Source organism: Myxine glutinosa, chromosome 1 (genome assembly GCF_964187855.1).
Source record: "Myxine glutinosa chromosome 1, kmMyxGlut1.1, whole genome shotgun sequence".
Taxonomy (NCBI): Eukaryota; Metazoa; Chordata; class Myxini; order Myxiniformes; family Myxinidae; genus Myxine; species Myxine glutinosa.
In genome coordinates this window covers 225540494-225556863 of record NC_136261.1, presented here as the reverse complement: position 1 = coordinate 225556863, position 16370 = coordinate 225540494, and the positions used below count along the sequence as shown (strand labels likewise).

Sequence of the window (16370 nt, the reverse complement as noted above, 5' to 3'; positions counted from 1 at the left end):
CACACAACATTAATTAAAAATACAAAACTAGAGTATCTTGGTTGGATAAGTGTCCACCCCCCTGAGTTAATACTTGGTGGAAGCACCTTTGACAGGAATTACAGCTGCCAGTCTATTGGGATAGGTCTCTACCAACTTTGCACACTTTGATTGGGCAATATTTGGCCATTCTTCTGTATAAAACTGTTCAACCTCAATCAAGTTGCGTGCGGAGTGTTGATGGACAGCAATCTTCAAGTCATGCCACAGATTTTGGATTGGATTTAGGTCATCGCTCTGACTTGGCTACTCAAGGACATTTATCTATTTGTTCCTTAGCCTCTCTAGTGTAGCTTTGGCTCTGTGCTCCAGGTCGTTGTCATGCTGAAAGGTGAACTTCAATCCAAATTTCAGCCTTCTTGCATAGGGCAGCAAGTTTTCCTCCAGGATTTTCCTGTATTTTGCTCCATCCATTTTGCCTTTTATCCTGATAAGTTCTCTAGTCCGTGATGATGAGAAACATCCCCATAACATGATGCTACCACCACCATGCTTCACAGTACGGATGGTGTTCTTTGGGTGATGTGCTGTGTTGGGTTTGTGCCAAACATAACGTTTTGCATTTAGGCCAAAAAGGTCCATCTTGGTTTCTTCAGACCACAAAACCTTTTGCCATATGGCTTCAGAATCTCTGGAGTGGATTTTTGCATACATCAAACAGGACTCAAGGTGGGCTTTTTTGAGTAATGGCTTCCTTCTTGCCACCCTACCGTACTGGCCAGACTTGTGGCGTGCTTGGGATATTGTTGTCACATGTGCACAGTCTTTGTCATAAAGCCCTGCAGCTCTTTCAAAGTTGCCATTGGCCTCCTGGTAACCTCTCTGATCAGTCTCCTCCTTGCTTGGTCATCCAGTTTGGAGGGATTGCCTGATCGAAGCAGGGTCTTGGTGGTACAATACGCCTTCCACTTCTTAATGATTGTCAGGTCTGTGCTCCAAGGGATATTCAAGGCCTTTGAAATATTTTATACCCATCCCCTAATCTGTGCCTTTCCACAACTTTATCCCGGAGGTCTTTTGAATGCTCTTTGGTGCTCATGGTTGAGTCTTTGCTGTGAAATGTACTACCCAACAGAGGAAACCTCGAGGAACAGCTGGTTTTATTCTGAAATAATCAATCACTACAATTTAACACAGGTGGAGGCCAATTAACTTGGTGTGTCATTTTGAAGTTGATTGGTGGTTTCACCTGAGTTAATTTACAATTGCTATTATAAGAGGGAGTGGACACTTGTCCAATAGTCCATGGGCTAGAGGGGCTCACCTAGCCCCCCCCCCCCCTCCCCACCAATCAACGAAACTATATTTTTTTGAAACTTTGAAATGTACTGTTTGAGAAATTATATGTTAACATGCGATAAATTGGGACTCAGTACTGAAACTGACACAATCCTGTCTGTGAGCTCTGCATGCAGTTCCTTCGACCTCATGGCTTGGTTTTTGCTCTGATATGCATCGTCAGCTGTGAGACCTTATATAGACAGGCGTGTGCTTTTCCAAATCATATCCAATCAATTGAATTTACCACAAGTGGACTCCAATCAAGGTGTAGAAACATCTCAAAGATGATCAAGAGAAATGGGAGGCACCTGAGCTAAATTTCAAGTGTCATAGCAAAGGGTATGAACACTTATGTGAATGTGATATTTCAGTTTTTTCTTTTTAATAAATTTGCAAAACTTTCTAAAATCCTGTTTTCTCTTTGTCATTTTGGGGTATTGAGTGTAGATTGATAAGGGAAAAAATGAATTTAAACGATTTCAGCATAAGGCTGCAACATAACAAAATGTGAAAAAAGTGAAGGGGTCTGAATACTTTCTGACTGCACTGTAGTTAAAGGCCGCCAGTCCAGCCATCTTTGGTTGGATTAAAAAACCAAAATCTTCTGCTTATGTATACCATCGTGTATAACCATCATAACATCCAATATAACCAATATACCATCATAACAATATTACAACAACAACAACATGCATTTTAAGGCCATTTTCCCTGCGAGAGCAGGGGTTAGCCTTGCAGTCCCCATGACAATCTTCTCCATTTTGCCCTAATTTCTGCCCATCATAACAATATAACAATATATACATCACAGTATGTTGTAATAATGCATGTTGTTGTTGTTGTATGCATAACAGTATAACTAATAATAATATACCATCATAACAGAGGAAATAGAAACTTTCAGTCTCTCAAAATCCATACTGAGTCACAATTTATCGCATGTTAACATATAATTTCTCAAACAGTACATTTCAAAATTTCAAAAAAATAGTTTTGTTGATTGGTGGGGGGTGGTGCTCAGTGGACCCCTCTAGCTCATGGACTACAACGAAGATATTCTAGTTTTGTATTTTTATTTAATTTTCTGAAATTTGTAGAATTTGTTTTTCACTTGGAAGTTGTGGGTTGCGATGGGTAAATAAAGGTGGAAAAAGTCCGATTAAATGCATTTTAATTCTAGGCTATAAGATAACAAAATGTGAAAATTATGAAAGGGGATGTAGACTTTCTATCAGCACTGTATAGTGTATATATATCTCATGAGAAGAGAGGGCACCAAGTTGCATTCTGGCTTCATCCCCGTTTATATTGCAGAGCATTTCTCACCACGCATTTGCCACTATTGATTATATCAGGAAGCTACTGGATGGGTGCAATTATATTATGATGGTCAAAAGTGAGGGGAGGTTTTCCAAATGACCTCATGGCTCCTTTTGTCGAAAACTTTGGTAATGTGTCTGTTTAAACCCGGTAAAAGTACAATGCTTGTCACATTTCACTTGGACTTGCAGGGTTGTTAATGCTGTTTCATTGCATATTCCCAATAATTGGAATTCACGTTGCTGTTCTGTTAGGATGTCTTCTCCTTTTGAAAGCAGCTTGTTAAGAATAATTCCAAGTATCTTGCTGACAATAGAAAGCAGTGATATCCCCAAAATTTTGTTGCAGTTTGATTTACTGCCTTTTTGTTAAAGGAACGTGACAATGGGGGTAGACCTATCCTTCAAAAGCAGCTTCTTTGTGTCACATAGTAAAAATGTAATCGGATTTTATTATTGGTTTAAAAAGAACAAGCTGCACGTTTATTCTGCTCTCATACCTGTATGTCCATAAAAGGTGCACAGCATCTGTACTTCAAGGTGTCCATATTTGTTGAAATAATTGTGCTTTGCATTATGCTCTGTGTGCAGTCATTGTGAAAGTAACCTATAACATAAATCGCATTGGAGTGGTAAATAGTTGGAGCAGTTGATGGCATTAACGAGAGGGGATTTGGGGAAGATTCGGTTCAGGGTGTAAGATGAATAAAGAGTTGAGCGATGGGAAATTGTGAAGTCTTGAAATGGCAGAAATTTATGAAATGACGTGAGAAGTTCTCTTATTTGTATTTTTTTTTAATGGAAAAAAGGATTTGCCAACACAGTGATTCCTTCCAGGAGATTCTGGCACTGGTGATGGTAAAAAACTTGGATACGGGTGAGGAAATCCCGCTTAGCCAGGCGGAAGACAAACTTCCCTGTGGCATCAATCCATTATCCCTGCACATCATGCAGCGTACCCAAGAGTTTCTGAGGTAAGGACATGGAATAACTCTACAATATATGGATCTCGATGTATAATACATGGGGGGCCAGGAGGACCCACCATGCACCCCCCTCAGCATTCATCGGGACCACTATTTTCTTACTTGTTAAGTATCTGGTGAAATTTTAAAACATGTACCCAAAGAATAAAGTGTCATAATCGACGTTTTTTTGGCGAAACACAATACCGGCTTTAAAGCAGTAGAAATTGCACGTTATAGGCGAGGGGTGGGGTGGGGGGGGGGGGGGGGGGTGGGAAAACGGAAAATGAAAACGCTTCACTTTTTCCACTCCTGGATGTCTTCTTTGTCAATATTGTAGATTAATAAGTTTAATTGGACCCTATTTCAGCTTTTGGAAGAGATTTATAAGCACCTGTTTCTTATTTTAGTCTCAGTCGGAACAAATATCAAAGGGAATCTCTAACACCTTAGATGACACTTATTTACACAATCCAATCTGCTAATAATGTCCTTTCCCTGCATGCCCACAGTAAAATATAATGTCCCAGTACTCAATTATCACAAATTTCACTTTTACTGTTTTAGTCTTCATCAGAGGAGCTATCTGTATCACTATCTGCAGCAAATTCCTGTTCTCCTGTTTCATCATCAGATTCCTCCAGTTCTGTTGCATCTCTCTCCAGCACATCAATTAGTTTTTGTGGTAAGATCATTTCATCTGCACACCAGAGTGGTTCTCCATCCTCTTTCCATCCATGTCCTTCCCAGGGTTTGGGGATCTCATATATGGCAACATTTGCCATTTTCCATATTCTTGCTGAATATGAGTTGTGAGGAATATTTGCCCTTTCCCTTTTCAAAGGATGTAAATGAGATTTTACTTCCTGTGTCATGCTTCTGCAGTTTTTCTTTCACTTTTCACCCCTCAGCCCAAATTGGGCAAAGGGGTATTGTCGTCCAGGCGTCCGTCAATTTCAAGGAGAATGGCTTGTCCGATTAAATTCATTTTTGCAGTGTGTGTTGGGGTTGAGTAGAGGAAGGTTACTTTCGAAAATGGCTGCGCTGCGATTTTCAATATGGCCGCTACGGCAGCCATCTTGAAATTGGTTTCCATCAATTTCGAGCAGAACGGCTTGTCCGATTAAATCCATGTTTGCAGTATGTATTGGGGTTCAGTAGAGGAAGGTGCCTTTCGAAAATGGGCGCGCTGCGATTTTCAATATGGCCGCCACGGCAGCCATCTTGAAATTGGTTTCCGTCAATTTCGAGCAGAACGGCTTGTCCGATTAAATCCATTTTTGCAGTGTGTGTTGGAGTTGAGTAGAGGAAGGTTCCTTTCGAAAATGGGTGCGCTGCGATTTTCAATATGGCCGCCACGGCAGCCATCTTGAAATTGGTTTCCACCATGCATGGGCTGAGGGGTTACGCCCACTTTGCGGTGCTATTTATTCAGCTCTATAATCAGGACATTGATATTCTGTTGCATTCATTAAACCAACATAATATCGCAATGCTTCACTAAGTTTCATTATTTCTTGCTGTATCAAAACTCTCTGTGATCAGACTGCACAACTTGTCAAATGACTGACTGAGCTTGTTCCATCTCGATTTGTCTCCTTTGTTGGTCATTCTGACTCCTGCCTAGTCCTGTCTCTGCCTAGTATTGCCTCCTGCAAGATGGATGGTAATGAGCCTCCACAGAGAATAGACATTTTCCTCTGATTAGTGTGAGTAACTTCTCATCACATTTTCTTTCAGCTTGCTCTTGTACTGTTTTACCTCCTGCTATATCAAACACATTAGTTTTCTCCGAAACAGGCCCTTTACCTTTCTTCTTTGACGATTTCCGTCCTTCTTTGTTACAAAAAATGCAGTCCTTTGCAAACAGTATATTTTCAGTGGACGACCTTCTGGATAATTTACTGGACCCATCTGAAGATTCACCAGCATCAGACTGAACAAGTCTCTCTTTGTGTTTAATGAACTTATTGTTGCAGGCTCGGTGATACCCGTAATCTTCCTCATTTAGTTTTTCCGGAATGCTTTTGCATACATCATCCATCCGACTACTGGAACATACATCATCCTACTACATCCTACTTTTTTTCTTCTTTTTTTTTTAATCCATCCTACTACTGGAGCCAATGGGCTGCAGCTGTCTCAAATTAGAGATTGTCTTGATTGCTTCAAATCGTTCATGTGGCTCTTTGAGACTTAAAAATGAAGGTGAAAGTTTGGTCTGTGGTTCGTTTGAAATGAATAATACACATTCCAGGCTCCTTCCCACTTCCCTGGCTTTCGCTTCTTCACTGGGGGTGAGTCACATGTAGCCATTATTCCAGAAATAATTGTTTCTTCTTGATCTTTTAAACTTCTTTAGTGGGTGCTGGATAGATCACACCTGAAAATAAAAAAGGAAATCAACATCACACATCATGAGACGTGCTCTTGATTATAAGAAAGAGGGCCAAGCAAACAAAAACATAACTATGTCACAGGCTGAAAGAAAAGTGATGGTGATGATTGATGAATCAAATGTTCTGCTTCAGATAACCAACAGGCCCACTGGACATCTCCTAAAGTATTACAGAATACATGTGCTAGACAACTACAATAACTCGATTTTCACAGGGAACTCTCACAATTTAAAAATAAAAACTAACATTTTTCTCTTGTAGAATGCAATACGTGGCGGATTTTCAATAATAGGTTTAATTGTGGCCTATTTATCAGTTTAAAAATGTATCTTAAGCTGATAAATCTCTTCTAGAGGCTGAAATTATGAGTAAATCAACCTGTCCATTTAAAATATTGACAAAGAAGACACCCTGGAGGGGAAAAAGTGACGCGTTTTCATTTTCCGTTTTCCCACTCCCCCCCCCCCCCCTTCCACCCCCCTCGTATAACGTGCAATTTCTACTGCTTTAAACCCGGTATTGTTTTTCGCCAAAAAAACGTCGATCGTGACACTTTATTCTTTGGGTACATGTTTTAAAATTTCACCAGCTACTTAATAAGTAAGAAAATAGTGGTCCCGGTGAATGCTGAGGGGGGTGCATGGTGGGTCCTCCTGGCCCCAGGACTATAAGGACAAATAAATGTATGTTGCATTTGCTATTCCTATTTGCAGCCAGGATGTGGGATCTGATGAGGAAGAAAAGTTGAGTCAGGGGCAAGAAGTGGATGGGCGAAAATTGAAGCAGAAAACGTAAGTACTGCATGTATTTGTTCAACATTATTTTTCTGTGACAGGCCTGACTTTAAAAAACAAATAAATACATTTTTCTAGTTAAAAAAAAAAAGAGTGAATAAAAGTATTAATTGGATTGAAAATGTCTCAGCTTTCATATAAATATGAATGATCGTTTTAAGGCCATTTTCCCCACTAGAGTGGGGGTTAGCCTTGCGGGCCCCATGACAATCATGGTTCCCTTTTTGAGGCAATGTTTTTATGGCCGGATGCCCTTCCTGACGCCAACCCTTAGTCGCCTCTTACGATGCGCAGGGAAACAGTGTACCTATTCTAAACCGGGGTACACACCGGGATTCATATAAATATAAATGGGGAAATTACTTTGTAACTATAAAACATTTCAAACACTAAGTCCATAGCACATAATAATTTGGCATTCGTTTTTGCAAACTATAAATCCTAAAGCTTTTAAGCTAAGTGGAATCCTGGATACTTAGCAACAACCTGATGGGCTGGAGTTGCAAATACAGGATTTGTCACTGACACCAAAGTATGACTTGCCCTGTTTCTGTGGCCCATTTGTGTGTGAAGGACAGTTTGTAGCAAATGTGCTTTTTAGGACCTTCTGCATTTTAAAATCTGCTTCCCTCTTTGTGACCCGTACATCCTCCCTATCTCTTATGGAACCCATATTCACTTCTATTTTTTACTTCCCCCACCTCAATTTTCTCCCTTATCTCCCTTATTCTCTTCCCTGCCTTTCAACCTTCAATTATGGTTTTCATAATTATTTCCCCACCTTACCCCTTTTACTTATGTTCTATGTAGATGTTCACATTGCCTTTTAGGAATTATATTTTGAAGCAAAACAGATTTGGTGAAAAGGTGAAAACTATGTTATCACAGCTAAAATTACTAACACCCCCACTCCCCCCCTCCCCCCATCCCCAAGCGAGTGGAATCTTCCACGATTAAACTGATCGTTTTACCGCTTCCTTTGTGGTCTTGCACCCTCTGCTCTTGCTGTGCTTTGTCCCCTCCCCCCCCCCCCCCCCCCCACTCCCCTGGTTTCTGCAGGGCTCACAGTTCACCATCAACCCCCTTCTGTTGAAACTAACTAAATCCTGGATCACTGCTCACCTCCACTCATTTATTCCTCTTCTTTTTTTTTCGCACCTGTGGAATTGACTTCCACATCCTCTTCAATATCATTCTTCCCTCCAGGTCTTCAAGACAGACTTCAAAACTCTATTACATAATCCAACCCCAGATAATGCAATATGAAACTAGGTTGTTTATCCATTATAGGATGATCTGCTTGAAATATAATTCGTATTTTCATGAACATTACTCTCTCCATGAGTGGAATCACCATTAAGATTAAAACATTAATGTGCATATGGGTATTTATGTCAACAACCGAAAAATGCATCTATATATAAATGGAGGTGTGTGTGTGTGTGTGTGTGTGTGTGTGTGTGTGTGTGTGTGTGTGTGTGTGTGTGTGTGTGTGTGTGTGTGTGTGTGTGTGTTGTGTTGTGTTGTGTTGTGTTGTGTTGTGTTGTGTTGTGTTGTGTTGTGTTGTGTTGTGTTGTGTTGCCGTGTGTGTGATTTTTGATTTTGTGGAGCTCTACTGGAGCTTTCTCATGTGGAATGGGATATACCGAAATGATTGTCATGATCTCCTGAGTTGATTTGGCAAATTATCTTCAAATAATCCGGAAGACTTCCCATGTTTCTATACACGCGTGCCATATTAAGGTGTATAGAGCAGCTTAATAGGGAATTCCACAGCATGGCAATCTAATTACAAAATAAATAACAAAAACAATGACAACATTGTAACAAAGTATATATTAATTAATACTAATAATATTAACAACAATAATAATAGTGGTATAATTTGGCAATAATAACGAACGTATAATCCCCCCGCCCTGGCCCAAGCACATCTGGGCTTGGTGAAAGGTAACCCGATGTTCATGCAGTACAGCGGGCAGGTATGCTACAAGGCTGTGAAATCAAATGAAAAATTTGGTCCAATGGACCAACAGGGGCCCACTAGTAATTATTAAATGTCGACCACAACACAGGTAACTTCCAGATCACATTGCTGGTAACTACACATATCATAGGATTTGCAGCACAACATGTCGACCACAACACAGGTAACTTCCAGATCACATTGCTGGTAACTACACATATCATAGGATTTGCAGCACAACATGTCGACCACAACACAGGTAACTTCCAGATCATATTGCTGGTAACTACACATATCATAGGATTTGCAGCACAACATGATTCCAGTTGGTTATGAGTCATCAACTTGACTTACGAGGGCAACCCGTTACCTGTAAGGCAACTGAAAACTTACAAATATGGACATTTAAAAACTGTTCCTAAAAATTATTTACAGAACGGATCTCGGCCTCATAGAAAGGAAATAGAACCTCACACTCTGTGTATTGTTTTAATTAAATCTATGGTATGTCATATTTGGTTTGTGAATGTTACAACTAATCTGGCACTCAATTAATATCACACCAATAAGGTTATGTGAATCCATGACACTTACCCACCTCGGTTTTCCCTGCTTATTTGCAACAATTTTACAAAATATTGTCATTCGCAACATCTTATCCCAGTTTTTCCATTACATCTGTGGCAAACCTATCATCTTCTCGATCCTGGTACACTGACTTGTGTGGTGACGTGGTTGAAGTTGAGAAGCTTGCTTTCTCAGTGGTAGGCTAACTTTTAAGTCGAGTAGCTTGCCAAGGTCAACTTTTAAGTCTGTTTGTAAGGCTCACAACAAACAACTGTGTCCTTATGCAAGGCAGAAACATAACTTTACAAATCTCAAGGCTGAACCCTCCAACCAGTCTCTTCCCTCGGTGCCATGGTGGCATCTTGTCACGTCCATCTCTGGTGTTATGCTTCCCCTATAGTCCATACCCACCTCCTCCCCTTCCCACACAAGAAAGCATCACTTCAGATTCTGCTCAAGATTAGGCAGAATGTCTCAACTTGGTGTTTGCTTCCAAATCTCGTGTATCCAAACCATTTGTCCAGCTTCAACCCTGCTTCGATTATTGGTCCAGACGGCATCACTATTCTCTAATATTGCTATGCTGCTCTTATCCCCTGTCTGTGCTCTTAAGCCTGCCCTATCATTTGACCTTCCATATGCCTGGAAGTTGGCAAACGTCACTTCCACCATAAGAAGGGTGCAAACACAAACCTTAACAACTACAGACCAGAGGCTTCTTTCTAATTATAATCAAAGGAATTGTCATGGAATTGCTGTTGATGTCGAGTCTTTCCTCTTTTCAAACAGCCTGATCTCAGACCATTCGTTTGGATTCTGGCCTCGTCACTAAACTCTGGACATGCTACTCTTCCTCACTCGGCTATGGTCAGCAACCCTAAATCTCAAAGAAGTGGGTAGGACTATATTTCTGGACCTATCTGAGGCGTTCGAGTCTGGCATCCTGCTCTTCTCAATAAGCTCACTGCCTGTGGCACGGCAAGCTACCTTCATACCTTTATACTTGGCTTTCTGACTTCAGCCCTGTGGCTCTTGCATCACAGACAGGTCCGGAGGCTTTTAAAATATGTATACAATGTCAAGGCTCATGGAAGAGCTTGAACACTAAATGTATTAGGTTGCAACAGAACAAAAGGAACAATAGAAAGAGTGGAGAAACACAAACAGCAGGGTTGAAGGCCAAAATGTAGGGCGACTTGGACAAATAAGAGATGTGGGAAGGAAGTAGGGGAAGGGAGGTTTGCATGTGGTGGAGAAGATGGATACAGAAGCAATCTTTCAGGAAAGAAAAAGTAGAAGTGGAAGGGGGTGGGCTTGGGGATGGGGGAGGGGGTTGACGAGTGTAGAAATATCATGGTTTTGGATGGGGGATGATCTGAGATGGTGGTGAACAGCTGTTTTGAAGACCTGGAGGGAAGAATGGGATTCAAAATCAAATCAAAAATGGTTTATTAAAAGCATGTCTGGCAGCCAATGGCTGAATTACACGGGCATACACATTCATAATTTTCAATCAAAGATTGCTTACAAGATAAAATAATGTAAATCCAGAAAGAAAAAAAAAATCAGAGTGAATTAGCAAAAAATGCAGAATTAAACAAGCAGACATGGCATGCTTCAAACATAAGATGAGAATAAATTTTAAAAAAGATAAATTTGTGACTTTAGTATTACAAACTATTAAGAATTCCAATTAAAAAGGGCAATGCACTTGTTTGAAATATTTTTGTTCGACATTTGTACTGAGTAAGGTGTGAAAACATTTTGCTACCTCGGAGACATGCTGAATGGAGAAGGTGGATCAGACTCTGCAACGGTTGCTCGAGTGAGATGTGCATGGAAGAAGTTTCGGGAATTGAGTGGCGTGCTGATGATGAGGGGAGTGTCGTTGAAGCTGATGGGAAAGGTGTATGCTGCATGTGTGAGAAGTGTTATGATTTATGGGAGCGAGACATGGGTAATGAACGTAGAGCAGCAACGAAGGTTGGAAAGGGTGGAAATGCGAATGGTTCGACGGATGTGCGGAGTATCGTTGAGAGAGAGGAAGACAAATGATGAATTGCGAAAGATGATGGGAATAGAGCCTGTGATTGATGCTGTGAAGAGGAACAGGTTGAGATGGTTTGGTCATGTGTTGAGGAAGGATGAAAGTGACTGGTTGAGAAGAGTGATGGAAATGAATGTAGAAGGAAGTAGAAGACGGGGAAGACCGAGAAAGACTTGGCTAAAGATGGTGGAAAAAGAAATGCGGGCAAGGGGGTTAACAAGGAGAGATGCAGAAAATAGGGTAAAATGGAGAAGATTGTCATGGGGACCGCAAGGCTAACCCCCGCTCTAGCAGGGAAAATGGCCTTTAAAATGCATGTTGTGTTGTGTTGTATTTGTACTGAGTACTTTCGTGCTTTCCTGAGATTAAAAAGGTAAATCTCTTATGGCAGGGAACCACATTCTACACACATGATTTTCAATAGCAAGTACAAAATGTTTACACAACTTACAGTCATGTGAAAAAGTAAATACACCCCATGTAAAGTTTTGACTTTTTCAACATATTTCAACATACAGCTATTTGATCTTCATTTCAACAATATTGATAGATAAAGGTGATATAATATAACAAATATCATGAAACATTTACATTTTGTAGTCCATTGTATAATTTAAACAAACATAAATGCAAATTTCGCATGTGGAAAAAGTAAGTACACCCCATGAAATGTTTTTAAAATCTTTTTAACATATGTGGACATATCAATATTTGATCTTCATTTAAACAGTATCTATAGATAAAGGTGATCTAATTGAACAAAAAACAATGAAAATTTGACTTTGCAATAATTTATTCAACAAAAAATTGTTGCACAGCTCGTTTCAAATCCCCTCACAACATCTCGATGGGATTTAGATCCGGGCTTTGACTTGGCCATTCCAGAACCCTCCATTTCTTTCTTTTCAGCCATTCCTTGGTGGATTTATTGGTATGTTTAGGGTCATTGTCATGTTGCAAGGTCCACCTTCGGTTGAGCTTCAACTTTCCGACAGATGGCCTCACATTATCCTCAAGCACCCTCTGGTACAATGAAGAATTAATAGTGGGTTCTATGATGGTGAGCTGCCCAGGCCCTGATGCAGCAAAGCTGCCCCAAACCATAATATTTCCACCACCATGCTTTACAGTTGGTATCAGGTTCTTGTGGTCAAATGCTGTCTTTGGTTTTCGCCAAACATGTCTTCTGGTACTGTGGCCAAATAGCTCTACCTTTGACTCATCTGTCCAGAGCACATTGTTCCAGAAGTGCTGGTCTTTGCCGAGGTGTTCATTGGCAAACTTTAGTCTTGCCCTGATGTTCTTTCTGCACAGCAAAGTTTCCTCCTGGCACACCTCCCGTGTAGATCAAATTTGGGCAGACTCTTTCTAATGGTAGACTCGTGCACTTTGACATCAACAGTGGCAAGAGCTACCTGTAGGTCCCGTGATGACATTATGGGGTTCTTAGACTTCTTTCAGCATCTTGTGGTCTGCTCTCAGGCTGAACTTGCTGGGGTGGCCTGGCCTGAACAAGTTGGCAGTTGTTTGGAATCTTCTCCACTTGCAGATGATCTTCCGGACAGTCGAATGATTGATTTCAAATTGTTTGGAGATCTTTTTAAATCCCTTCCCAGACTCGTAGGCATCTTTAACCTTCTTTCTGAAGGCCTCAGAGAGCTCTTTTGATCTAGGCATGGTGACGCCTCACACTTCAACAACAAAGAGCAAACCAAACTAAATGTCTGAGGTTTAAATAAGAAAGGTTCCTCCAAGATCCTCTCTAACGATGTTCTAATCATTTGCACCTGAGCTGGTGCACCTGATTCTAATTTTAGGTATTTGAAGTAGTGATAAATGTAGGGGTGTACTTACTTTTTCCACATGCAAAATTTGCATTTATGTTTATTTAAATTATACAATGGACTACAAAATGTAAATGTTTCATGATATTTGTTATATTATATCACTTTTATCTATCAATATTGTTGAAATGAAGATCAAATCGCTGTATGTTGAAATATGTTGAAAAAGTCAAAACTTTACATGGGGTGTACTTACTTTTTCACGTGACTGTATATTGTCGTTCCTCTAGGGTTTGTAATTTACATGTTTCCAAAGCAAAATGGTAAGATGTGTAACATTGTCCTAACATAAATTTGTAGGTTCTTTTTTTGAATTTCGTATGTTCTAAATTGTTCACCTGTGCTTTAGTTAAAGCTGCATTGAAAATAGCTCCACAATACTCCAATACTGGTCTTAAGTAGCAAATACAAATAGTCACAAGGTCACAAAGGGGGTAGGTTACACGATTTAAGATTACGCAAAGTGTACAACTTTCTATTACATATTGTCACGTCCGTAGTTAGTTATCACCACCCTTGGATGGATGAACCGAACCAGCTTTAACTCCCGAGGTGATCTCCCAATCTGGCGGTTATGACGTGTGCGGGATGGAAGAAACACGAAGCGATTAACTTCGTGAACACCAGAGTTTATTCCGAAACACCAACCAAGAACACGACAACGAAAATGTAACAATAATGATTGAAATAAAATGAGGTGTGGAATGAAAATAAAGAAAATAAAGCTGAGGTAAAATGCTACGGTGAGGTACCTCCACACAGACACAAACGCGAACGATTTAAGATTACGTATAGTCTTCAGCCAGATTTGAAATCCTCACCTTCTGCAATGCCTCTAATGTCATCGTGATGACTGGGCTACTGTCTGGTTTGTTTTTCTTTCAAAGCTATACAGTATGTAAGACAGCTAGGCATGTTTGTCTGGCCAAATGCTGTGTCCCATTAAGTACGAAAATCTGAAGAAGTATGTGTTGAGAGAATTATTGCAACTCGATCAGAAAAAAAGTTTCATTAAAGACTCTGAACAATTTATGAGATCTACTATGATCTCGCTAGGTTTGATCAAGACTGCAACTGCCACAAAAAAACGGTTGTTTTATGTGGATTTTTAAAAGGCCTGTTGCACTCAAATTAGAGGGTTATTTTGTGCCACAATCTGAAATTGTTGTACATGCTGACTAGCACCTTGATAAAACTGTCTTGCATGCGTGCTGAGGAAATTGAACGATGATCTGAGTCACCACTTTACAGTGAATTTGATGATTCATTCCAACCACATAGTAGTGGTGAATTCAAGTTTTGTTTGCACACATTATGTAACAATGTTGTAAATGTTGAACACAACAGTCCAAGGCTAGTGTTGATTTAAACTTTTACATATTAGTGTCAATTTTACACTGCATCCTTTTGATAGTGGTTCATGGTCATACATATATGGAGATTCCTTTCTCTGCAGATTCTTACTGCATTCATTTGTGTTCATATTGATCATATGTGTTCTGTACCGTCTTACAAACAGTGACGACTCAATTTACATCTCCCTGTCTGACAACATGGACCAACTTCGATCCACTCATCCCAACTCTCACTTCCTCATATGTGGCGACTTCAACTGTCATCATGCCAGCTGGCTGGGTGTGGGTTCGTCTCACACCAGCCATGGCACCTCAGCAAAGGACTTCTGCGACATGCTGGGACTGACACAATCTGTCAATTTCCCGACCCAGATCTCAGTCAATGGAGTATCTTCTCTTCTAGACTTGGTTATGACAAACTTCCCTGCAATGTCTGCTGCTCTTCTTCTGCTCCAATCGGTTCTTGTGATCATTTACTTGTTAAAGTAGACATCTCTCTGGCCATTCTCAGAGAGCCTCCTCAGCGCCGACGAGACTGGCATTTCACTCAGGCCGACTGGCATGGTCTTCAAGCAGCCATCAATCATCTGGACTGGTCTCCCATCTCTACTGCCTCTGACATCAATTCTTCCTGGGAAATCTTCCAAAGTAAACTGCTCTCTCTCGTGCACAGATTTATCCCATCTCGTCTTCAGTTGTCGTACCCTTCCTCCCGTCCATGGTGCACTGAAGCTTGTGGTGAGGCAGTTGCCATGAAGCAACTTGCCTTCACCCCATGGAAGGCTCATCCAACTGAAGGTAATCTCAGTTCCTTTCCCAAAGCTCAGAACAAGTGTGTGTCTATCCTCAGGAGAGCCAGGAAACAATATCTCTCTACTCTCAAGAATGAACTCTCAAACCTGTCTCCCTCCTCCAAATCCTGGTGGCGTCTGGTCTAATCTGTTTCTGGTGTTTGTTCCCCTTCCATCCTCTCCCTACCTCAAACGGCTTCACAGCTGACACGGCACGTGAAAAAGCTGAATGCCTCAACTCTGTGTTTCCCTCAAAATCTTGTGTCCCAAACCCATCTCTCTCTGTTCCCACCTTTCCCAGTCAAACCCAGCTGCTCCTGGACTCTGTGCCATTCTCTCCTGACAAGGTGGAGAAGTTTTTGTCAAATCTCGACTCAGATTCTGCAACTGGACCAGACTGCATCAGCCCACGGGTCCTAAAATCCTGCTCTGCCACTCTATCCCACCCTCTCTTTTGCTCAAGGTCATCTGCCATCTGCTTGGAAATCAGCCAACATTACTGCTTTACACAAAAAAAATGTGCAAAAACAGATCCTTGCAACTACAGTCCATTCAGCCTGCTCCCAATAATCAGCAAGGTCATGGAATCAATCATTGCTTCTGACATCAAATCCTTCCTCTTCTCCAATGGCTTCATCTTGGATCATCAATTTGGATTCAGACTGGGTCATTCTACTTTGGACATGCTGCTTCTGCTGTCTCAACAATGGATGGAGGTCCTTGATGCCAAACAGGAAATCAGAGCCGTCTCCCTTGACGTATCACGTGCCTTCGATACGGTCTGGCACCCCGCTCTACTCACCAAACTCTCCTCCTATGGTATCCATGGAAATCACGCGTGGCTTGCGAATTTCCTCTCTGGTCATAGTCAACATGTGGCCCTGAATGGATTTCTCTCATCTCCCCTTCCTGTTCAGGCTGGAGTTCCCCAAGGCAGTGTTCTGGGCCCTTTGCTTTTTTCTGGTCTTCATCAATGATCTCTCCGACTCTGGAAAATCCTCTA

General features: G+C 41.0%; 1 protein-coding gene across 1 annotated transcript in view; it reads left to right on the top strand.

Annotated features, from left to right (window-relative positions):
- WDR44 (WD repeat domain 44) overlaps nt 1-16370 on the top strand; it is a 66159-nt gene that overhangs the window by 14864 nt on the left and 34925 nt on the right. The window contains exons 7-8 of the mRNA XM_078784415.1: nt 3477-3613; nt 6717-6794. Coding sequence (XP_078640541.1) covers nt 3477-3613; nt 6717-6794 — 215 coding nt within the window. The remainder of the gene's footprint in view (nt 1-3476; nt 3614-6716; nt 6795-16370) is intronic.